At 50.0% G+C, this 24,549-nt stretch overlaps 1 protein-coding gene across 1 annotated transcript; it reads left to right on the plus strand.

Annotated features, from left to right (window-relative positions):
* Window positions 1-2,079: 2,079 nt before the first annotated feature.
* Window positions 2,080-17,287, plus strand: LOC119439944 (neprilysin-11). Its single transcript, XM_037704905.2, has 4 exons — window positions 2,080-3,891; window positions 15,211-15,459; window positions 16,031-16,305; window positions 17,044-17,287. The coding sequence occupies exons 1-4, from the start codon at window positions 2,080-2,082 to the stop codon at window positions 17,285-17,287; spliced, it is 2,580 nt and encodes an 859-aa protein (XP_037560833.2).
* The last annotated feature ends 7,262 nt before the right edge of the window (window positions 17,288-24,549 follow it).

Genomic DNA, 24,549 nt, shown 5'->3' on the forward strand with positions numbered 1-24,549 from the left:
TGTCCCACTTTTAAGAAGCGCACTTTGGACAGGACGCGTGTTGTGCCTTGCGGTAGTAAAGATGTGCTGTTTCCCTGCGGTCGACTAGATGTCCGTGAAACCACAGGAATGTGCCTGCTACCTTCCAGTGTCATTGGGAGATTGTTTAGAAAGAAAGAGGTGTTTTCAACGCCAATCATTCCCGCAACGACAGTGCCTGTAGGAGGCACCGCGAACAAAGGTAAAAAGGCTGAAATCGCTGAGGAGCCAACTACTACTACCTCCAACAAGGAGACGTTACAGGAACCGGAAATGCACCTACCAAGCTCTGTTGTCACGAAGGATTTACAAGAAACAACAGAAGTCCCTTCTGTGGCAGGTGCCATGGAAGATGTCATGGAAATAGATGCCAGTGGAACCAGGCAGAAGCAGACTTTTAGAGAGCCGTCGGAGAGCCTAATTTCAACTTATTTCACTCGTGGGAACGAATCAATGCAAAAAAGTTCACAATCCACTGAAAGCGAGCCGCCTGCGGGCATTCTCAAAGTGCAATCGGTACCTTTTGTTTTCCAAGCAGTCAGTCATACAAAGGGACCGTGTAGAATGGATCCTAGAAAGAATTCAGCAGACACTGTGACAACGCTCATTCCCGTAGAACACGTCGCGAGCCAAGGCGAACAGCCAAAAGTCACTGAAGACATACCCGCTGCTATCTCCATCATAGACATATTACGAGAAGAGGAAATACATCAGCCAAACTCTGTTGTCACAACGGAACTACAAGAAACGAAAGGAGTGTCTCGCAGGACAAGCGAGTTACGTGGCTCGGGGACCACACCGACACACCGTTTTAGCTTGTCGTCGAGGGCCGTTGTTGCACCGTCATTAGGCCCTGAGAACAAATCTGCGAGTAAAAGCTCACGAAGCACTGAAGGCGCGCCGCCTAAGGATAACCTAAAGGTTCAGTCGGTGCCTTTTCTTTTCCGAGCAGTTCATCCCGATATAGCGACGAAGGCACCGTGCAAGACGGTTTCTCGGAATAAACCAGATGACACTGCCCCAACGATCACTTCAGCAGGAGACGTCGCGAGCACAAGTGAAAAGCCGAAATACATACCCACTGCTATCTCCGTCAAGGACATGTTAAGGGAAGAGGAAGTACTTCAGCGAGGAAGTACTGTTGTTCTGGAGGATTCAGAAGAAACAAAAGCTCCTCATCAGTTTCCTGCGACCGGTGTGCGCAGCACGGCGCGTCCTCTACGTTTCGGCATGTCGTCGCAGCGCCTTATAGCAACTTCTTTGAGCCAAAAAAGCAAATTGACGAAAGGAAGCTCGCGGAGCACCGAGGGCGAACCGCCTGAGAAAAATCTCGAAATGCAACCTGTGCCCATTGTCGACGTCATGCTTCCAGCAAATAGTAGTCGAGGGGACTCAAACCAAACCGACAAGGAACTGACAGTCAAAGGGGGTCACAGTGAGCTTCCGAAGGTGGGGGAAGCCCATGGGACTTCCAGCGACGCTGCAAAAAATGAGATAAGTTCGGGAAAGTTAAGAAGCGATCGCTCTTTTATGGCTCCGGCGTCCCCACGCAAATTTGTCTCTTGTTCCTGCGACTGGGTCGACGAAGCTTCCGCTTATAATCCACCGGTGCGAAGCTTCAGTGCAAATGTAGTTAGGAAGCGACCGATAGTCGAGCAAGAAGCGATGACCGCACGACTACCGGCACTTGGCATGGCCGACGCTGATCCGTTAATCACTGGCGTAGTTCATCACTGCAAAAATCCGAAACACAAGCCAAGAAAAATATTCCGGCCAGGCAGTTATTGCTTGACGTGCAAAAATCCTAGACACCGTCACGGTCTTCCCGGAGCAACTATGCTGTTCCTCCAACCCGAAGTCGAAAAGTACATTTTGCCTTGCAGCGACGCGGATGTACACCGTCGCAAAAAACAGAAGGATCGCAACCGGAGTGAAAAACCTGTTGAGCCAGAAGAGAAAGAAATTGCGAGGAAGGAAACACGAGTGCCTGTTATATCCGTGAAAACAAAGCAGGCTAAGCCAGTGGCACAATATGAACCACCCGTTTGCTGCTACGTGTCAATGACTGTATGCGCCACGATCGTCGCCCTTGCCCTCGTCTACCTCTATTTCGTGCATCTTCAGGCGCCATTGGAGCCGAGCACAACTCCACTGCCTCCAGCGAATGCCTACTACTGCTCCACAGAGTTCTGCAACCGAGAAGCGGCAAGGCTCAAGTCTCTCTTAAGCAGCACGACGGGACCTTGCGACAATTTCTACCAGCACGTGTGCGACAAGTGGGTGCATAGTCAACGCTTGGAGAGCCCTGAAACTGGCACCGCCATTTCTAGCGACACAATGATCCAAGACCAGCTCATTGATAGCCTGGCAGCCAATCTGATATCGAGTAAACAAGCCGGCGTAGCTGTCGAGCTCTACAACTCGTGCACAGACCGCACTCAGTCGGGCAGGGCGTTTGCAGCCATGAATGACCTATTTCGGCTGTGGACGATTGGCCGCTGGCCAACAGACGCGTTAGCATCCATGAGAGACGTCTGGTCCTTTGCTGGCGAGCTTCTCAGAGACGTCGGGCTGAATGCGCTTGTAGACGTACACGTAGCCGTGCACTCAGAAGATCCCACCAAGGTCGCCATAGGGTTGAAAAGGCCGTCCTTTCTGTTTTCCTGCAACGATGCAACCCGGCCTGCTGTAATTAACATGCTTCAAGACGCGCTTGTGGAAACCATGGTAGCTGTCGCACGTTCAGCCAATCAGCAGCTCATCGACGAAGTCATGCAAGTCATCACTCGCCTTAGCTCCAGCCCCCTCGAGCCTCCCGTTTCGGAGACCGGTATGCGTGGTTTCAGCGTCGTTAGGCTGTCAGACATGGACCCTGGCATCGTCGATCTTCTGAAAGCTACGTTTGGCAATGACTCCTCGCTCGGCAAGGAAACGAAGGTAGTGCTCAAGTCAGCCGATTTCCTTCAGGGCCACCTAGTCGAAGCACTTCGAGAATTGCCGCCGCGAGCTTTGATGAACTATTTGGGCTTTCTGGTTTTCATCAACCTCGCGCCATTCTTCCTGGACAGGCACCGACTCCTTCGTCAGCTGTTCAGCAAGAGCGTCCTCGGCAGGACTCTTCCCGACGTGTCGAACACTGGTCGGCTCTGCCTGGTGGCCGTGGAACGCGTGCTGCCTGGCTGCTTTGCGAAGATATCTAGCCAATACTTCCGGGCCTCCGGAGGCATCGTCGCCAACAAGCTGTCGCAGCTGGTGACCAGCTTTGGGCGCAACGTCGAGCATCTCGCCTGGATGGATGACATGGCTGCCGTCTTGTCCCGCTATCTCCTCAAAGAGTTCGCGACGACGCCTAGCAGCAACGACACCGCCTTCTGTCCCACGTCTTTCACCTCGTATGCGGGCGACAGCTCGGTGAAGTTCTTCGTGGCCGTGTCGCGAGACCGCCAGCGAAGATTGCTGAGGCCGCTGACGAAAAGCGACGGTGGTGACATGGCGACAATGTCGCGCTCGCAGCTTCTGACCACGGCGACGTACGACGCCCCCCGAAGGCGGCTTCATGTCCCCGCGGCGCTCTTCAACGTGTCCGTGCCTGCTAACACGAGCCACTTCTCGCTTCACTTTGCGCGCTTTGCCGTGCGCTTCTATGGAGCCGTCGTGGAGGCGCTACTACACAGGGACGCCGTCCAGCCGTCGCTGCGCTACAGCGACGACCTGCAGCGCCGCTTCGAGGACCTGCTCGGCTGCTTCGAGTGGGAGCTTCGGCAGCTTCCGGCAGGCCTCAGTCACTCGGCCGATGCCCCCTACTCGGTGACGGCGCGTGGTGCTTTCCTGCAGCAGACGGTGGCTGTGCAGCTAGCCTTCAGAGCTTTTCAGGTATGCAGATCTTACTTGCACTATACAGTGAATACTGTTGTCGAGGTGTATGTGGGAGTGACCAGTGCAGCGGAGACACATAAATGACACAAACACAGAGCTATTTTTCAGCAAGGTTATCTTGTTATCTATATACGGGGTAAATAGACATATGATGATACTACTAGTGGGAGCAACCTGTGCGCATGCCAACATTTCGTATAAACGTCGCTTTTCACATAATTTGAAGAAAATCTTTTTTCGAGCAAATATTAGTGTGGTTCATCAGTGCCAAATAAGTCAGGCAATCTCTGTTGGAACTCCAATTTCATTTCCGTAAAAAAAAAGAGAATAAAAGAAGAATGTCATAAAAAAATCAAAGCCCCTTTCTTAAAGAAAGATGGTTGAACGCGAAGTTTTCTCCCATGCAAACTCAAAGTCCAAACTCAACGACCACGCAACGAACCCAAGAAATACTGAGCGACCCGGTGCGATCCATATGTGATTTGATTGCTGGTTGAGGATTGTATTTTTTGAACGTTGAAGTTAAATGAAGACGCATTTCCTGAAGTTGCATATATATATATATATATATATATATATATATATATAGCCTTAATTTTAGATCACGGAGCCGTTGATTACACGCACACACTCACATTTCCACGGACGACTCTATACTTGCACAGTGTTGTCTTGTGATCGCTGAGGTAGACGGTCAGAGGCTCTGCCGTTGCCGATACACGGGATCGGCCTTACGGACACGATCGCGCTCGCGCTTACGTTCGCCTACGGCAGCCTCTTCTGCCGTGCGCTGCACCCGCTGCCTAACCGTGGTGACGGCAGGGAATGCATTGCGTGACGCGCGTAATGCCATGGAGATATATGCAGTTTGTCTGGGTAGCGTGGCGTTGCAGTTCCCATTGTTCTTATCGGTACAACTGCATATGTACACTGTAGTGTTCTACGGTACCTAATCCGTGCGCCGTTGTTCTAGTGTGTGCGTAGATGCGCAGATAGTTCCATTGTGTAAGTTGGCTTTCCTGCAGTGCGTTTTAGGCGCTCATGGACGAATCAGTGAGGCATAGAAAGCTTCGCTTTAAAAACAGAAGGAAAAGTACGCATATCGCATTTCTTGGTCACGTGGGAAATTCGGTATTGGTCATGGAAGGCGATGCGTTAAGGCTCCGCTGCCCTACCACAGCAACAAAATCGGCAATGTGTTGTGTCATTAGACTGTGAGAAGGTGCCGGAGCCGTCCATTGTTTAAAGGAATCATGTATTTAGGGTGATAAGGAGATTTACTGACGGCAAGCGGCAGGCGAAAAAACCAGCACAGTCAGAACAGAGCTACGGTCTCGGCGCCAACAGCTCGTAATCTGCGCTCACGCCCTACATATGTGAGAGCGCCCCACTACTGCTTGCTCCCTGTTCTTCTCCTTCATTACAAGGCAAATATGCCAGAGGTGACTCAGTGGACTATAAAAGCCGAACGCATTGCCACTTTTGGAGCCTCGTGTCTAATGAAACCGTCAGTGTCCTTGTCATACCAATCTTGCAATGGATTATACATATTTGCGCACGGGTTAACTTTGATGTCAGGAGATGGCTGTCTCACTCATTTTAAGGGACTGACACCTGGCCAGAATGTGTTGTAAGACGTTGATGGAAATGAAATGACCATGATTTACAGTGATTCAGCAAGCTGCATGTTCGTGATCTAAGTAGAAATTATAATTTTAAATTGTCAAATAAAGTCTCAATACAAGTAAGTGGCACGGCTTGGCGGTGAAGTCTTGGTACTTCGGATGCCGTATATTGGATTACTGTACGTAAGTCGGATGTTATTAAGTACAGCATACTTATTGCTCAAAATTGCAGTGCGTGTTCAGGCTATTACACTTTATTCTATGCGTATCACGAAGTTAAAAAAAAAAGTGAACGTTAACGAGCGACGCTGCCTTCGTGGTAACGAGTGGAGCGGCAGAGCGGGTACAGCTCTTCAATGCATCGCGACGCACATCAGGGCTGTTTTACGGGCGCTTGTTTGCGATGACCTATAGCACCTCAGTAATGTGGTCTTTGTAAGATACAAAATGATATCAACGAATTGTGCCATGAATGGGTGCCAGCACTGCAATAAGAGCACTACTGGTATATCTTACCACTTAGCTTGGCTTGGCTACAAAAACAAAAACAAAAAAAGCTGACGCATGCAGCCAGAAAAACCATGACCTTCGAGATCAGTTTGTGTCACCTAGAAGGGTTACTCTCTGGGGCGTAGATTCGGACACCCCCTATTATTTTAGAAGTAATCCAAAGCTTCATAAAACAGGAACCGCAAGGAACATGGGCATGATAACCAAAATATTACTTTCTTACAGCTAGAGCAGCAGGTGTCGTCTGCTTCCCACCAATGCCGGCGTATAATCACTATCGCGTTCACCTATGATTGCTTCCAGCATGTTTCTTGAGCACGACTACCTCCTCGGTGTAGATCGGAAAATTCTGAGGACACTCAGACCAGCAAGCTTACTGTTGCACTAAAAAAAAAACGGATACCATAAAAATTGGTTGTCAGATCCCTTTAACCGCTGCATTGTCTTTTATTACCTGTTTTTTTTTATGACGCAGGAATGAGCGGCGATCAATAATTGTATGAGTAGGGCACTCCTGACAAATAAAAGAAACGTTGTTAGTAGAGCTGCGACTATATTTTCATGTCTACTTGTGCCCCTGTTCCTGTCTACTTTTTGGCAAGAGGACCGGATTGGCGACAAGTAGCGGTGTTGCGGGCCGGATCATAAATAAATAGGTAAATAATTAAATGAACTGTAATGAAGAAGAAGAGCACAAGGAGAAGGCCAGCCAGATCGACTGTTTAATGCCTCCAGTGCAACCAGTGGGCCAGCCGGATCGCCAGTGCTTAGCACGAGTGTGAGCCGTTCGGGCAACCAGCTGTTCCTGCTTTGCGTCACCTGCCTTCTCGGTTACGAACAGACGCTACCACTTGAATTGTTCAGTACACCCTTTACAAAATAAATAAATAAATAAATAAATAAATAAATAAATAAATAAATAAATAAATAAATAAATAAACGGGCAAGTTTTCACTCGGTCTTGCAAAGCTTAGGCACAGCGAAACTGTCGATCCTGAAGTCTTACTGGCTGCTACTGCTAGATATTAACTTGGTTTGACTTAACTACGCATCTAGGGAAGGTATTCTCGAGAGATCATTTTCCTTCCCTTTCGCGACATTGCGCGTGACTATAGCGCTGGACGCGTCGGCGCCTACGAGCGACAGCGTTCCTGAAAGAGAGAGAGAGAAAAAAAGGTAAAGGAAAGACAGGGAGGTTAACCAGAGATTATCTCCGGTTGGTTACCCTGTACCGGGGGAGGGGTAAAGGGATGCGACAGGAGAGAGAGAAAAAATAAGTAAAAATAAAAATAAAAAGGAAAGAAAGTCTCACACACACACAAAACAGAACTGTTTCTGTGGGCACTGTCACGCAGTCTGCTAAGGTGTTCTCGTGTTGCATAGGGTCAACGTTCCATCCTACGTCACACAGTGTAGAGTATCAATTTGTCATTGAGTCCGGTGTCTTTTAAGTAACGCAGCAGTGTATTCAGGGCGGCTCGCGCCGTTGTTTGTGTAGGCCAGTTTCCAAGGATGTTCTTTTCTGTTATTGGGCGTTTGTCCAGTTGATCTATCGCGGCTGAGAGAGCTGCTCTCTGCGGGTTGAAACGAGGCAACTCACAAGACGGTGTGCGATTGTTTCGTTGCACCCGCAGAATTCACAAAGTGGGCTACTGGCCATTCCGATACGAAAGGAGTACGCATTTGAAAATGCTACTCCAAGCCATAGACGGACTAGAAGTGTGCAGTCCCGTTGTGGAAGGTTGAACGGAATAGGGAGCTGTAAACTAGGGTCTAGGGCATGAAGGCGTGCACTTGTGAAATCAGATGAATTCCAGTGAATCAATGTTAGCTCCCGCGCAAGCGCGAAAAGTTGTTCACTGCGTCGGCTCGCGAAAGACGAATGGCAACGCAGTTGACCCCGTCATGGGCAGATCGGGCCGCTGCGTCCTCTTTATCATTGTCATGTATGCTACAGTGACTAGGCTACCACTGATATATCGTGTCCTTCATCAACTATGCGATGGTGTACTTGTCTGATCTCTGCGACGAGCTGCTCATGTGATCCATGGCGCAGTACTGAGAGTAAACTCTGGAGGGCTGTCTTGGAGTCACAGAAGATTGACGACGGAAGGGGTGGTTCCTCCAGAATGAAATGAAGAGCCACTCGGAGGGCTACCAGTTCAGCAGCTGTCGCTGATGAGACATGTGACGTCTTTAGCTGTATCTTGACGGATCGTGCTGGAATCACCACCGCGGCAGCTGAACTTGTAGGTGTGACTGAGCCATCGACGTAAACATGTACCCGGCGACTGTGAACCTCATGTAAAAGTCCTAATGTGGCCTGTTTCAGGGCAAATGCCGGCATGTGAGCTTTCCTCGTGATTCCTGGGATGGTGAGGCGTATGTCAGGTTTGTGCAGGCACCACAACGGTGAGGATGGTCTTGCTGCAGGCATGTAGTTCGGAGGCAACGTGGTAGGATTGGCAGCAATTATACGACTAAAAGTTGCGTGTGGCCTTTCTATAGGTAAATATTCAAAATGATGGGAAGGTAGTTGGGCAACGTGCCGAATATGCACCCTGAGAACGTCGGTGGCTAAGTACGTTGATATTAGGCGCTATGACAATCGTTGCCGCCGTAGACGTACACTTCGGAAGACCGAGACCCGTCCTTAGGGCTTGAGTTTGTAGTCCCTGGAGTACACACACGTTTGTTTTGCAGGTGTTGCCTAGCATTCCTGGCATGCCACAAACGCAGCAGGCTAAGCGAGGTTGGCCCAGTGCCAAGAATGCTGTTGCTTGCCGACGCCGAACGCGTTGGAGGCTATCCACTCGATATCTAGCGAAAGTTGACACGAGTAGGCGCAGCCCCTTTTATGGCAAACTCCGAGGCCAAGCGCATGCATACTGGGCGAAAGCTATGTACAGTGTACGGGCGGCGCGCAGCAGACGACACGCCGGGATGACTTCACGACGCATGCGCAGTAGCGCGCAGCTGGCGGGAGCTCGGCGGAGCCGTGTCTGTGGCGGGCGAAGCGAGCACGCACCTGCGCCGGCGGTTACTAGGCAACGCGAGGTGTCGTTATCGCTACTGCTTCGACGCATGCGCGGCTAGGCGAGGTTGGGCCAGGTGGTGCGCAACTGTGGCTTGGTTGTTGCTAGGCAACGCCGCGGAGTTTTCTGCGGACTTCGGACGTTTCTCCTCCAGCTTTAACAGCTTCGCTGTTAATAAATAAATAAATAAATTTTGATATTGAAATCATAAGTGTACCTAATGGTAAGGGCCTGCACCAAAATCCTTATTTTAATAGCCAAGTGTTTCCTTCAAATAATGTCTTATCTTAATTAGTTGCGTTGACCTTTCTGCATAACCTACAGCAAAGGAGCGCAATCTATATTTTATGTTGACAGTTTCACTTCTACTACCAAGTAGCAGTGGATACGTCGATCTGAAATAATAATCAGCGTTCGTGGTATCAAACAAGTTTGTTCACATTCCCCTGTAGCACACAGTTTTTTTTTTTTTTGCCTGTTCACATTCGTTGTATCTGCCCAATTCAGATACCTACGGGACACTAACGTGGTCTGGGACGCGTCACCATTCTTTACAAATGGCCCTTTGTTTTGCAGGTGTGTCGTTACCGCCAATGCGGAATATCTGGGAAGCCGCGTTGATTTTTGCGCCTGGTGTTTACGCTCCAGTTGCGTAGAATTGTAGGCTGGTTGGTGTAGCACCATCGCAAAGTCGCCACGTTTTTTTATTTTGGTTTTCTGTGATAGCAGCCATCCAACCTTATTTGCTATAGTTTGCGGTACGTACGTTATTCATGAACATTAATCATTGCCTTACTTGATACCTTGATTCTTAGAAAGACGAGTTACTTCAGGAGATTTCATTTCTTCAGGTGCTCGGAAGCGTTTTCGGATGGTACTTCAAGCTAATTTTTGCTCATTTGGACGGTCTAGCCTGGCTGAAAATTAACCGCGATGGAACTACTAACAAAGTAAACGATAGTGATTCGACCAAATCGTGACGCCCTAAAAAGTAATACTTTTTCCGCAGACTTTTAGGTGGGGTTCGAAAACAATCTGAGGCAGGTCAATGTGGGAACTCTCTATTTACATAATAATCACATTGTTTAGTTGTTACACAGAGCACGTCGGCCATAATAAAAGTATTTTCGGAGTGCGTAAGAACTTCATAATATTTACACAGAACTGGAGATGAGTCCAAATGGAACACACGGCAATGACAACGTGCGGCAGCACTGAAACAAAACACGATCGACGCACAATATACACGATGTCAGAAAGAAAATTTAGCATAATTGCGAAGGCATTAAATTTGTACGTGTACACCATCGCGTCGACAAAGCAAAATGTTGCCTCCAGAGCTAGTGTAATTATGAGTTTCCGGGTAACAGAATTAAATTTTCTCGTATGTTCAAATTACAATCCGATGCTATCATGTCTGCAGGTTGTGGATAAGTCGTACTTTACAAATGTTGTGACGCACTTTGAGAAATTGAATTAGTTCAATAACGCACTTGCGCCAGGTGGAGGGTCTATTACAATAAGGATATATGCTGCACTCCTGCCCACCTGCGCGCGCGCGTGAGGAAGAGTGTGCAGCGACCGTAAACGAGATCAGGGCAAGAATGTAAAAAAAAAAACCTTGCACTCGGCCGCGTAACGCTTGAAACAGCGAAGCTGGGCGATCGTAGCCCAGCATTTTCCGGAAGTGTGCGTGAACTTTTTATCTTATTACTCATGATGATGATAATTTTGGGCGCGTCGTCTCTGCATGCGCTTTGCATAGCGCAGCTTGCAGCACCGACACCGCGTTGCGATGCCGACAACGCGTTCCAGCAGACCCGCTCAGTGAATGCGCCTCTCTATCTCTCGCTCTCGTTTTCGTTATCTCTCTCCCGAGCATAGCACGCGAAAGCTCTTCACCTCGCACAGCATAGGCACGAGCACGTGCGAACGCGCCAGCTGTGGACGAAGACGACGACGCTCGAACGCAATCATATGGTTCGTATAAATGCATATACTGCAAGCATGGCTGTATAGCCTAGTGGTTGCGACGCTCGCCTTGGGACTGTGGGCACGCGGGCTCGAATCCAGCCTCGACAAGAAAGTTTATTTCTTCATTGCATCTGATGATAGTTTCTTGATACAAACCACAAGTTACGGCTGGCTTAAGCAGCTTGGCTGTTGAAAAATTAGTCACGTTCACTTCGTGAACACGTGTGGACGACGCCGCGAACATGCACCGCGGCGTCGAAGCACCACCGGAAAGGGCGCGAACGACATCGATCTCGACGGTATACGACGCCTTGTACAAGGGTGGTGGCGCTTGTGTTATATCGGCAACAGCTTCGCTGTACATCTACTTTCACAGGGTGGATTGGAGGCGGAAATTTTTTTACTAATAATGATGGTGGTCGCCGAGTACAACATACAATATACGTGTAAGACGCTGTACCATCACAATGGCACCAATCGGAACGGAGACAACGTGCAAAAATTAAACGCAATAGCAGTCTATTATAAACAAAAAAAAACATCAAGGGTGAAAATCAAGCTAATAATTAAATGTGGAGTGGAATTCTCACAAAAAAATGGGAGCCAAGAAAATATTCACAATTTAACATTGACATATTAACATTATTGCAATATTACTTAATTATATGTACAAATGGAGAAGCATATTACGCATAACGCCGCCGCGCAGAGCGATAACATCGAAATCTATTTTGAAGGCATAGAAATTACGTCCGGGGGGCTTAAATTAGGGGTGGACCTGATCCACCGACTTTATTGGTTCAGTAAAATGTGGCGGCCAGCCTGATGAGTCAGTAATAAGCTGATAACACTGGCGTTAGTCATGTAGGTTAGTCCTGTATATCGACCTCCCGTTTTCCATTCTAGAGAAAGTTGGCTTACAATGGTAGGTAGTGCCCAAAAATTTACCCGCGGACAAATTGCTCTCAGTTTCAGAAATGTCCAGAGCTTAGTAACTTATAGAAATTGATTTGCTTTTATTTTTTGTACTTGTACTTAAATATATCATTTAACTACGTCTCAATTAGTTCTATTTGAAAAGAACATGGCAGTGCATCCACATTAGAAGGCCTTGAACTAGTTATAGCCACCTCATCCACATCGCAGCTAAATGAATGTTCTAAAATTTGTAGTTCCTCCTTCCAGGCATCACTGTCAGAAAGGCGCTCGCAAAATTTTATCTGCAGGTCGCCGAAGACTATTATCGGAAATAGGTAACGAAATGCCGTATTAGACTCCGCACTAATGCATGGACAGCAGCGAAAACGCTCCCACTTTAGTTCTTGCACCTGCTTCTCAAAAAACAGCAGTGTCTGCCCTAAGTCCTTTTATGTCCATGTACATGGGTCATGGACGAAGTGAACCTCTCCTTGCTAGAGTACCTCGATGCGCGCGCCCCCGCTTAGGGTGAGGACAACTGCGTCGTGTGCTTTCTTGCATACGCCGGTTGCGGGGCGCGAGTTGGTGTTCTCGGTATATAGGTACTGCTCGCTGCGGGTACTTGCATTACATGTCACCCTTGATATTTCTATCTTCTTCGTGTGTATATACAAAGTAAATGTGAACAATGAGTGGCCCATCAATTATTTGGAGATGTTTTGTTTTTCTTTCTCAGATGTGTTTCTTTTTTTTTTTTGTCCTAAATTGTGGCTCCGCTGTTTTTGTACGTTTTCCAGTCTAACACCATCCTACAACAATGCCCCAGGGCGAATCTACGCATCCAAATAAATAAATAAATTGGCGACATTATTGCGATTACCATTTTCTAAAGATGTGTGAGAACGACCACAACTGGCAACAGTCGTACAACTTCCTCACCGTCATCACACCGTCGCCGTAAAGCTGCTGTCGTTAAGCTGTTGTCGTCACCACCGCTGTTTTCGTTACGCTGTCGACGCCATCACACTGCCCTTGCCGCTCCTGTTGCAGGCAGCGGCAAGCTCGCTATTGCATGCCCGGATACAGGTCAGATAAATACGGACATAGCGGAAAGCTGGTGATGTAGCCGAAGATTGTAAATAACTGCTGCGGATGTACGTAGCACGGCATTCTAACATGCACCTGAACTATTACGCGTTGAAGGGACAACGTCTTAGCAACAGGCATGACGGCAAGCTGTGCCACTCGTATATCAGGACTAAAACCATATAAAGCTCATGCGCAAGGAAGTACAGTTATTAAATGCGAATACATTATGAACGAGATGATTATAAGCAGCATGTTCCAGCATAATCTAATAACTTCTGATTACTATGTGAAATTTTTTCGCTTGTTAATTACAAGTAAGCTCGTACCAATTGCAGTGTCTTCAAGAAAGATTAACGCCAGTACCAGTTTTGCTTCTGTGACCCCTGACGTAGGGGAATGCGCAGCCTCATTCTTGTGTCGGTGACTATACCAGCAGCTTGCTTATTGCTTCCTTTTGGTCTGCGCACGCGTTCAGGCGCGGATGGTCCACTTTCTCAAGGCATTCTGTGGGAGATCGGAGTGGCGACTTCATCGTGTGTGCCTTGTTTTTACACTACGCCATAACGCCCGTGAAGTGCTTTCCGTAGTTAATCTGAGTGCGGATCACTTAACTGCATGCTTGCATAGATCCGCCCAGTAGCGCACCCAGGATCGCTGCCAGGGGGAGGGGGGGGCGAATTTTTGTGTGAGGGGGAGGGCAATTTTCACCCTCATAGGCAAAAATTGCATCTTTTTCCCCCCTAGAGCTGCTTCAGTGGCATTCAACGTAAAGCCATCGAGCACGCGGTTAGCCCACCTTGAATTTAAGAGTGAATGAATAAATAAAAGACAATGTTAGAGAGTTTTTGTTAATCAGGAAAATTCGATCTCAAGCCACCTCCTGAATTGTAACGACAAAGTGAACAAAGCACTGAAGGCTGAAGGTACAGGTTGTACTGGTGGGGCTCGACGCATTGGGGGGGGGTGTTAGAACACCCGAACCCCCCCCCCCCCTCGGTGCGCCACTGGATTCGTCCGTCACTCACATATTTCTTGAGAGATGTCAACAAGGCATATTCACTGCTGGCTGCTACGAGGAGAGTATTCTTGCACTGGGGGCAGGATACATAACGCTTCTGAGGATGAAGCCTCCGGCATAGTATATAGTATAAAATACAACATTCCGTTGACGTCAGAACCTCAATCAATGAAATATCTGCGTCAATTTCTTCACACAATGTTTCTGAGCAGTGCTTCTTCGCTTGAGAAAGAAGGTCGACGAGATATTCTTGATCATCTAGCTCATAGCTGTCCTCCGCGGGGTGTGGAGAAACTGGACCACGCTCACAAGCCTCAGAGCGCACTTCAGATCATATGCAGTTTACAGAGAAGTTCGCGAGGCAGTCTTCGAGAAGGCTCATCGTAAGAAAGAAGGAGCACCGTTCCCTGTCCAGGATAATTTCTTGGAGGCGAAGAAACATGTCGCAGAAACAACTTGCCCTTACCAATACCCACAAATGGATTGGGCACTACTACGAAGTCGGGTACTCACACTACATATATGCGGGAAGTGCGTCAGCTGCTGCTTGTCCCGCTTGATTTTCACAGTCTACTGGAGCCGCAGTTTTGGGTCTCTAGGAAGCGAAAGTGCTCTTCAGCCATTTTAGCGTTGTTATAGTGCGCTGGGCAATGCAGCGCCCAGGCATTCTGCAGGCATTCTGTCGAGGAATGCCGCGATCAGTGTCTAGCGTCAAGGTCGACGTGAGGAGTTAGCAAGAGAATGGCGGCGGCGCCACTCGAGAGCCGGTCTTGTTGGCGGCACCGACCCCTTCAAAGAGTGGCATTATCCTGAGCCGAGAGCGTGTTGAAAATAAACATGTGGGGCTCGAGGAGGGGGGAATCACGGGAGAGAAAAGAACTGGGGATCGGAGTGAGCCCCTGGGATAGTAAAGACGTGCTGTGGAGCTACGGCCGCGGGTTCTCGTTTGTTACATTATTTTATGGTGCCGTGAAACCCGGGAAGAGGCCGACCGCGAACCATGACTTCGACAGAGCGTCTTCGGAAGGTGCGTGGAACTGTCAGGGCCGGCGTCTCTCGGAATATTACGCTCCTGACAGAACTGCTGCAGAACATTGATGCCGAGCGGCGGGAGATAAACAGATAGGTCAGCCTTTTGAATACGAAGGAAGCTGAGCTCCACAAGCTGGACAAGGGGATCCTCGATGGTATTACAGACGAGGCGATCGATGGCGAGCTTGAGAGAGCTGCCGACTACAACGAGAAGATCCTGTTTGCAATCTCTGATGCAGAGTTTGTCCTTTCTCAGCGGCAACAGTCCTCTCATCTCAATCACCCTTTGTCGAGCGGAAGTTCAAATCGCCAGGCAGAAACAACCCAAGGTAGCATCGGGCCTGCTGCTGCGACGCAAGACCAGGTCAGCGCATTGCGTCATAGATCCGTCGCGCTACAAGGCTTCAGGTGCCAATGTATGCAGGCGATTTGCGTCAGTGGCAACAGTTCTGGGACCACTATAGTGCTACGATCGATAAACACCCCAAGTTGCCTCCCATCGAAAAATTCAAGTACATGTTGGCATACATGACCGGAGCTTCCAAACGAGCGATCGAAGGAATCAGGCTGTCCGACAGCAATTACGAGATCGCTGTCAATACTGTGCGAGCGCTTCTGCCGACCTGAACTGCAGGTCAACGAGCACATCGATCAGCTTCTTGCACTCTCGCCGGTAAATACTTCGAGGGACGTGGAAAAGCTTCGGCAGTTACAGGACACCGTCCGATTTCACGTGAGCGCGCTCGAGAGTCTTGGTGTGACCAGTACACAGCGATGCTAAATCGCGTGTTAATGAGGTGCCACCCAGAAGACTTGGCAATACTGTACTACCAAAAAAGAAAGAGAAGATCACACCGGAAGCCGATGCATCAGCTGAGCGTACGACTCCAGAGGCCAGAATGCGACAGGCGAAGGGTATTTTGACGTTTTTGAAGATTCAGGTCGAGGTGCGAGAGGAAGGAAAGCAAGAACAGTCAACGTCGCAAGTCCGCCACTCGCCCAAGGAAGCTGACGACGTGAATTCCCAGACAATATCTACCCCAGCCATTCCATCGGTGTCAGCCCTGGCCACAATAGAAAACTGGCAGCCACGCATTCCTTCTTGCCCTTTGTGCAATAGCAGAGATCACGGCATCGCAGAATGTACGGCCAACATCCCCGCCTACGACAAACGAGCCAAGCTACGCAATGCGCACTACGTGAGAGTCAGGTCTGTACTGCTTCAGACTGGTCGCGTTTGGGCGGAATGCGGTGACCGACGACTCGTTATTCGTTTGATGCTCGACAGCGGCAGCCAGCGCTCGTTCATCCGCACCGATGTTGCGAATACATTGCACTGTGGAGATCTGGGTACGAGAGAGTTGTTGGCGACGTTCGGGAATGCAAAGCCACGGCATCATTTCCGTTGTCGACGCATTTCAGTGACATTTCGTGGACGATTCCGAGATTGCACAGTTACATTAGAAGCTTTAAAAGTGCCTGAAGTGTGCATCGTTATGAGCCCACCACTGCACAGCGACGTGCTGCAACTGCTGTGGGCTAGAAAGTATGATGCTGCGGTTATCTTCGATCCCGAATTTGGCGCCCAGATGACATTAGCATTTTGGCTGGTTCGGACGTCTACTGGAAAGTTGCTACCGGGAAGATTGATCACATAAGCGAGCATCTTACAGCGGTGGAAACGTCCTTCAGGTGGACTGTGCAAGGAACAGGCTCGCACTTGGCCTCTACAGAAACTTGCGCCCTGCTCATGTCGGCAGACGTCTCTGCTCAGGAGTACGACGAAACATCTATGTGGCGTCTCGATATTATCGGTATTCGACAAGAGCATGCCAAGTAAATTACAAGATCACCCAGCCCTTGAAACGTTTGAGCGTTGTTTCAAGCGTTTGAGCGTTGTTTCAAGCGTTTGAGCGTTGTTTCCACCCCTTGAAACGTTTGAGACAAGGCGGGCGGTACCAGGCCTGGTACCTCTGATGGTTCAAGAGCCTGGGATCCCTCGCGGTAGCGACAACAGGGAGATTGCAGCACGGCGACTAAATCTGCAGCTGAACAGATTCAAGGAACAACCTGAGCTGCTACAACAGTATGACGAGGCCATCATTGACTATTTAAGGAAGGTCATGCCGAAAGAGTCCCAGAGGAGTTGCTTCCCGGCTCTAACATCTACTACAAGCATCATCATGCTGTGATACGCCGAGGTACAACCGCAAAACTGCGTGTTGTTTTGCGCATCCTCACACGCTTATTATCGGAATGTCAATGGCGGAACAAGCTCTGGCCGTGTACAAGAAGCGCGTGCCATCCTCACGGACGCATGTATATATGGAGCTCCGGAAGTGGGCATCGAATTCTGACATGCAACAGTTTATTAAAGATAAAGTTGCCATTGAGAGTGAAGCTGGAGAACACCATTTCATGAAAATTTTGGGAGTGCTGTGGGAGCGTGACAGCGACACAATTGCGCTGACAGAGCAGCTAGAACACCGCTATCTTTTCGACAAGCAGACCAGTCACCAAGCGCACGGTAATTCAAACGGTAGCTAGAGTGTACGACCCCCTTGGTTATTTCGCTCCGTTCAGTGTAAGAGGAAGCTTCTTTTCCAAGACCTGTGGAAACGGAATCACGCATGAGATGACAATCTGCCAGACGAGGCACAAGCTGTCTGGAATGCGTGGTGCTCTGAATTGCCAGACGTACGTGCAAATATTCCCTGCTACGTGCTCATGCACGATTGCATCACACAGCTGTCATTTAAGATGTACACAGCTACTGATGCCAGTGTTAAGGCTTATGATGCATGCACCCACGTGCGAGCTCTTTCTGCCGACAGCATATGCGCCTCCCAATTGCTCATTAGCAGAAGCCGCGTTGCATCGATAAAGACCATGTCCCTGCCCCCACCAGAGCTTATTGCCTGTGTCATCGGAGCACGGCTGGCTGATTATGTAAGAACAGTGCCACTCCTTAAGACTGCGCCCACTTATCTCTGGACCGACTCTCTCGTCGTTCTACCCTGTATCCGAGCCAAGGCTCGTAATCGAGATCCCTTCATCACCAAGCACGTAACCGAAATTTCCAGGTTTACCAATCCTGATGAGTGGACGCACTGCAGCAGCCACGATAATCCTGCCGATCTGCTTACCCGCGGTGTATCTACAAGGATGTTGTTGGAGTCAGACAAGTGGTGGCATGGACCTTCTTGGCTCCAGGGCAAGTCCCAAGTTTCAAGCATGACAAGAGCTTAGAGGAAATAAGCGACGCTGAACCCTTGCGTGAACCAGCACCAGCGGTTTTTCCATTAACCACCCCTTCATGGAATGGACTGGTTAGTGTGGAAGATCATAGCTCTCTTAATCGGCTATTACGTGTTACCGCTATCGTGCAGCGGTTCGCTAACAACGCGTCGAAAAGAAGCCATGTTCGTAGTGGACCACTTAAAACTTGGGAGCTACAGCACGCCGAGCGTTACTTCGAGTAGTGCAAGACCAGTCTTTCAGAGATTAAATACAATTCCTCCTGGAATACAAACGGCTGCCATCGACGTCTTCTGTCGTTCGTCCAGCTCCATTTCTGGACCAAGAAGGATTATTACGTGTGGGAGGCGGCGCAACTTGCTCAACGCCAGTACCGATATTCGGCCTGCACAACACAAGTTCACAGCGCTAATCGTTCAAGCAGCACATGCACGTACTCTTTATGGTGGTGTCGAGCTCACGCTAACAGAACTTCGAGAACGATTCTGGGTGCTAAAGGGACGGAAAACTGTAAGGACTTTGTCATTTTCCAATGTTTACCTTGTAGAAAGCGGCGGTTGACGGCAGGGTCTGCCCCTGTCGCGCCATTACCACCTGAGCGAATAACAGAAGCTCAAGCACTTTCCGTTGTTTGCATCGTCTATTGTGGGCCCCTTTACGCCCGCACCGCCGTGGCCTCGAACAAGGCCTACTTATTGATGCTTTCTTGCGCCGCTACACGTTCACCTCGAGTTTACGCCCGTTATATGACAGCAGCAACCACGCTCCTTGCTTTTCATCGGTTTGTCGCGAGGCGAGGTGTTCCAACAACGGTGTACTCGGACAATGTCCAGTCATTTCGTCATTGTGCGCAGAGCTTCAAAGCGTTCGTCCCTGTGCTGCAAGAACATGCCGCCACAACACTCATTCAGTGGAAGTTCATTGCAGAACGCGCTCCTTGGTGGGGCAGATGGTGAGAGCGTCTTATTCGGTCCACCAAGGACGCTTTGAAACCTACCAGCCTGGACGCAGAGGGTCTCATGACAACATTAGACGAGATTGAAGCCGTTATTAACAGCAGACCGCTAACGTATCTTGAGGATGACCCCAACGAGATGCAAGCTTTAACTCCGGCTCACTTTTTGCTGGGAAAACTAACCATGCCATGTCCGAGAGCGGCCCCACTGTATGGATATCGACCCATGCTGAATTGCTTATAAAATTATGGGGTTTTACGTGCCAAAACCACGATCTGATTATGAGGCACGCCGTAGTGGGAGACTCCGGAAATTTGGACCACCTGGGGTTCTTTAACGTGCACCTAAATTTAAGTACACGGGTGTTTTCGCATTTCGCCCCCACCGAAATGCGGCCGCCGTGGCCCGGATTCGATCCCGCGACCTCGTGCTAAGCATCCCAACACCCCATGCTGAATTGCAACGACGCGCTCAATACCGCAAGCCTCTTAGCATGGAATTGTGGCGAAGACGGAAACGTGCCTATTTATTGCAGCTACGATCAGCGCACTACAACCCGGACCAAGTTTCATCACAGATACGTGTTGGTGACGATCTGATTGTACACTTTTCCGACGTTCTGGAAACCTGGATGAGTGACATCGCTAACTCCCGGACGAGATAGATTGGTCAGGGCGTGCTCAGTGCGTCTTGCAACTGCCTGCGTGGTGAACAGCCCGGTACAGAAGTTGTACGTTCCCGAGGCAGCTAAATGACCTCTCGCCCACTTCCAGGAAGCATGACACCCGCTGCCTCCCTCGTCCTTCCCTTCCCGACGGAGGATGTTGAAAATAGAGATGTGGCGCACGATGAGGGGGGAAGCGCGAGAGAGAAAAGAAGTGGGGGATCGGAGCGAGCCGCTGGGATAGTAAAGACGTGTTGCACAGTTTCGCCCTAAGGGCGAAGCAATGAATGCGATAGCAACACAGCAATGTCATGCGAAGTAAGGCGAGCGGCTTTGGTAGCAATATGAATTGTAGTAAACATGAGCTGATTAAGTAAGCAGGTGTGCTGCGGCGTAAGTAGACCGACATGAAGAGAGACTCGATGACCACGAGAAGGCGCGTGTGAAACGGTGGTGTTGATGAGAAGCGCTTCCCGTGGGCAGCGCGTGCGAAGGGACACACCTGTAGCGCTGCACTGCCGATCCGGGCAGCATTACATGTGTAGCGTGCGTTGGAAAATGTGGCCCGACTATTACTAACTGAATGAACAAGCGTGGTGTGAGCGCGCACAAACAAACATGAATAGATCACACTGAATGACTGCAGACAACGACTGTCAAAACGCTGGCAGCAAGCCCATACGCTGCAGCGGGCGAAGGTACGTGTGGTCTATCGCCTCAACAGCAACTGAGCGGCGAATGCACAGTGCATAAAGGTCACAGCTGTGTGGAGATAAGAGATGGTGCGGTCGAGCGACGAGCGCGGTTGTTGGCAGAGTAGAAGTGCCCCCCCCCCCGCTCCCTCCGGCGCTGGCTTCCCGCTTCCTTGCTTGCGCGTGGGAGATTGAGTGCGTTCGCTCTCCCTGATAGCGCGCGTCCCCGCACGCTTCCGCTCGGGCATACGGCGCGCGGCGAAGATTTTATCTATACGGAACCTCACGGCGACGACGACGACGGCAAAAATCCGGTTGAAGTGTCCATATAATTGCTATCGCAATAAAAAGGGCAATTCCTAGAGCCACTCGTAACTGAACAGTAGTGGCTTGGGACAATTTTCCTGTGCAAGGAAAATTGTCTAATGTCAAAGGAGCGATACAAAACATTTCCAAAGCTCAGCCATCGAACTACCATGCGATACGTCACGTCGTCTACGAACTCGGATTCCGTCACTTTTATAAATGTACGGAACTGGCTGTGATTGAGCCCATGAGACTTCATAACATTAGCAGCTGAAACAACAGATTTCGGACTTGGGCTTAACATGCCATAGTCACTCTTGGTTAAGTTGGGTTATTAAAACACGTTCTTGGGGTTCCCCTGTTACGCTATCCCCTTGAATGTGGTTTTCGCAGCTAGCAACCGAATATGTGCTATCATAGTCAACAAGAGAACGTCATAGCTGTTAACCATTACTGCAGGTGTTCCATGCAATGAGCTAGAGCTGAAAACGGGCTGGTTAGTTATTCATGATTGTCAAATACCAGTGCGTAAGGAAACAAGGGGCGAACGTAGAAGAGGCATAGATGTCCTGATATGTGACAATCCATGTGATAATTGATCCCCTTGTATAACAGTTGCCAAAAGCTTCCAAGCTCCACTGCGATGGACAATATTGTTACGCGAACGAAGGATTAAGTACAGGAGACTATTTACAAGTATATTTACAAATGATAGCTGCAGCGCTGGCCAGATCAGCCGATAGCTCGAGAGCCCAGAGCAGTTCGTCTTCTTCGTCTAGGCGCCCGCGTGCCTCGTTCAAACAACCAAATACCACACGCGTGTAGCATAATCCCCCGGCGGCAGAAGCGACGTCCCGGAGCGTCTAAATGTCATCACTGGGAGGGTGATACTGCTTCAGTCGTGTAACGTGCACGATATCACTGGACTGGGAAGCAGATGGGGCGTCAGGGGCGATCTCGTAGGTGACGGGAGTCACGGCACGAATCACTCGGTAGGGGCCTGTGTAACGAGACAGCAGTTTTTCTGACAGGCCGACCTGACGCGACGGAGACCATAGGAGCACCAAAGAACCAGGTGGGAAGTGCAGGTCGCGGTGTCGCTGGTCGTACAAACGCCGTTGACTCTCTTGGGAGTGCAGAAGGCGGCCACGGGCAATTTCCCTTGCGTGGGCAGCGCGGGCGACGGCGTCAAGTGCATATTCACTGGTGGGTGCTGCGTGAACAGGGAGGCTTGTGTCGAGGGGCAGTGCTGGTTCTCGGCCGAACAGAAGGAAAAATGGCGAATAACCGGCTGTGTCGTGGCGCGAGGAATTATACGCAAAGGTGACAAACGGTAGAGCGAGGTCCCAGTCAGTGTGGTCGGAAGACACATACTTCGCGAGCATGTCTGTGAGAGTGCGATTAAGACGCTCCGTGAGGCCATTCGTTTGCGGATGGTATGACGTGGATAGCTTGTGCCTCGTGGCACAGGACTGCAGGATGTCCGCGATAACTTTCGACAGGAATGTCCGGCCACGGTCTGTGAGAAGTTGTCGCGGAGCTCCATGTAATAAAATCACGTCGCGTAGAAGAAAATCGGCAACATCTGTGGCGCAGCTTGTAGGGAGCGCTCGGGTGATGGCGTAGCGCGTGGCGTAATCTGTGGCCACAGCGATCCACCTGTTCCCAGAGGTAGAAAGAGGAAAAGGACCAAGTAAATCCAAACCAACCCGAAAGAATGGTTCCGCGGGAATGTCAATTGGTTGAAGGTACCCAGCAGGGAGCGTCGACGGTGTCTTGCGTCGCTGGCATTTCTCACACGCAGCTACGTATCTTCGAACGGAGCGAGCAAGCCCTGGCCAAAAGAAGCGTCGGCGGATCCGGTCGTAGGTACGTGACACACCGAGGTGACCGGCAGTGGGGAGGTCGTGAAGCTCGTGGAGAACAGCCGAGCGAAGGTGTTTAGGGATCACAAGGAGTAATGCTGGGCCGTCGGGGTGAACGTTGTGGCGGTAGAGTACGCCATCTTGAAGTGTGAATAAGCGAAGGGAGCTGTCGGCAAGTGACGATTCCAGGCGGTCAATGATGACACGCAAGGACGGGTCACGGCGCTGCTCGTCGGCGACATGGACCAGTGGAAAAACAGAGAGAACGCAGGCGTCGGTGTCAGTATCAGACGTAGAGGTCGGGTCTTGGACTGGGTAGCGAGAGAGGCAATCTGCGTCCTGGTGTTGGCGTCCCGACTTGTACGTCACTGTGTAGGGATATTCTTGTAGTCGGAGAGCCCAACGACCGAGCCGGCCAGTAGGATCCTTGAGCGACGAAAGCCAACACAGCGCATGATGGTCTGTGATTACTGAGAAGGGCTTGCCATATAAATATGGGCGGAACTTTGAAACAGCCCAGACGAGAGCAAGACATTCGCGCTCGGTAATCGAATAGTTGCGCTCTGCAGTTGTCAGGAGCCGGCTAGCGTAGGCGATAACGCGGTCGTGTCCGTGTTGTCGTTGCGCTAAGACTGCGCCGATCCCATAACCACTGGCATCGGTTCGGACCTCTGTAGGTGCGGACGGGTCAAAGTGGGCCAAGATCGGTGGATTGGTCAGAATCGTGATAAGGCGTGAAAATGCGGCAGCCTGAGGGGAACCCCACGTAAAAGGCACGTCTTTCTTCAGAAGTTCAGTGAGTGGTCGAGCGATTGCTGCGAAATCTTTCACAAACCGTCTGAAATAAGAGCAGAGCCCCACAAAACTCCGGACGTCTTTGACAGACTGAGGTACAGGAAAAGCTGTTACTGCTCGAACCTTCTCCGGGTCGGGTTGTACTCCGGAAGCATCGACGAGATGGCCGAGCACTGTAATCTGTCGGCGCCCGAAGTGGCACTTCGATGAGTTTAATTGGAGCCCAGCCTTGCGGAAGACGTCAAGTATAGCTGCGACGCGCTCAAGGTGCGTCTCAAACGTAGGAGAAAACACAAGGACGTCGTCGAGGTAACAAAGGCAAGTTGACCATTTGAAACCTTGAAGCAGAGAGTCCATCATCCGTTCGAACGTGGCGGGGGCATTGCATAAACCAAACGGCATAACCTTAAATTGGTAGAGGCCATCTGGAGTGACGAAAGCGGTCTTTTCTTGGTCTTGCTCATCGACGGAAATCTGCCAATAACCAGATCGAAGGTCAATGGACGAAAAGTATTTGGCACCGTGAAGACAATCAAGAGCGTCGTCAATTCGTGGTAACGGGTAAACGTCCTTTTTAGTGATTCGGTTTAGGTGGCGGTAATCAACACAGAAACGCCACGTGCCATCTTTCTTTTTGACGAGCACCACCGGCGACGCCCAAGGGCTCGACGAGGGCTCAACAATGCCTTTGGCGAGCATCTTGTTGACTTCCTGCTGAATAACTTGCCGCTCTGCCGTGGACACGCGATACGGTCGGCGATGAATGGGAACAGCATCACCAGTGTTTATCCGATGCTTAACAAGGGACGTCTGACCAAGTGGGCGATTGTCAGTGTCAAATATGTCGCGATAGGAGAGCAAAAGGCGATACAGGGCGGCTGCTTGGCCAGGGGCGAGGTCCGGAGCGACCATGGGACG

This window comes from Dermacentor silvarum, chromosome 2, assembly GCF_013339745.2.
Source record: "Dermacentor silvarum isolate Dsil-2018 chromosome 2, BIME_Dsil_1.4, whole genome shotgun sequence".
Classification (NCBI taxonomy): domain Eukaryota; kingdom Metazoa; phylum Arthropoda; class Arachnida; order Ixodida; family Ixodidae; genus Dermacentor; species Dermacentor silvarum.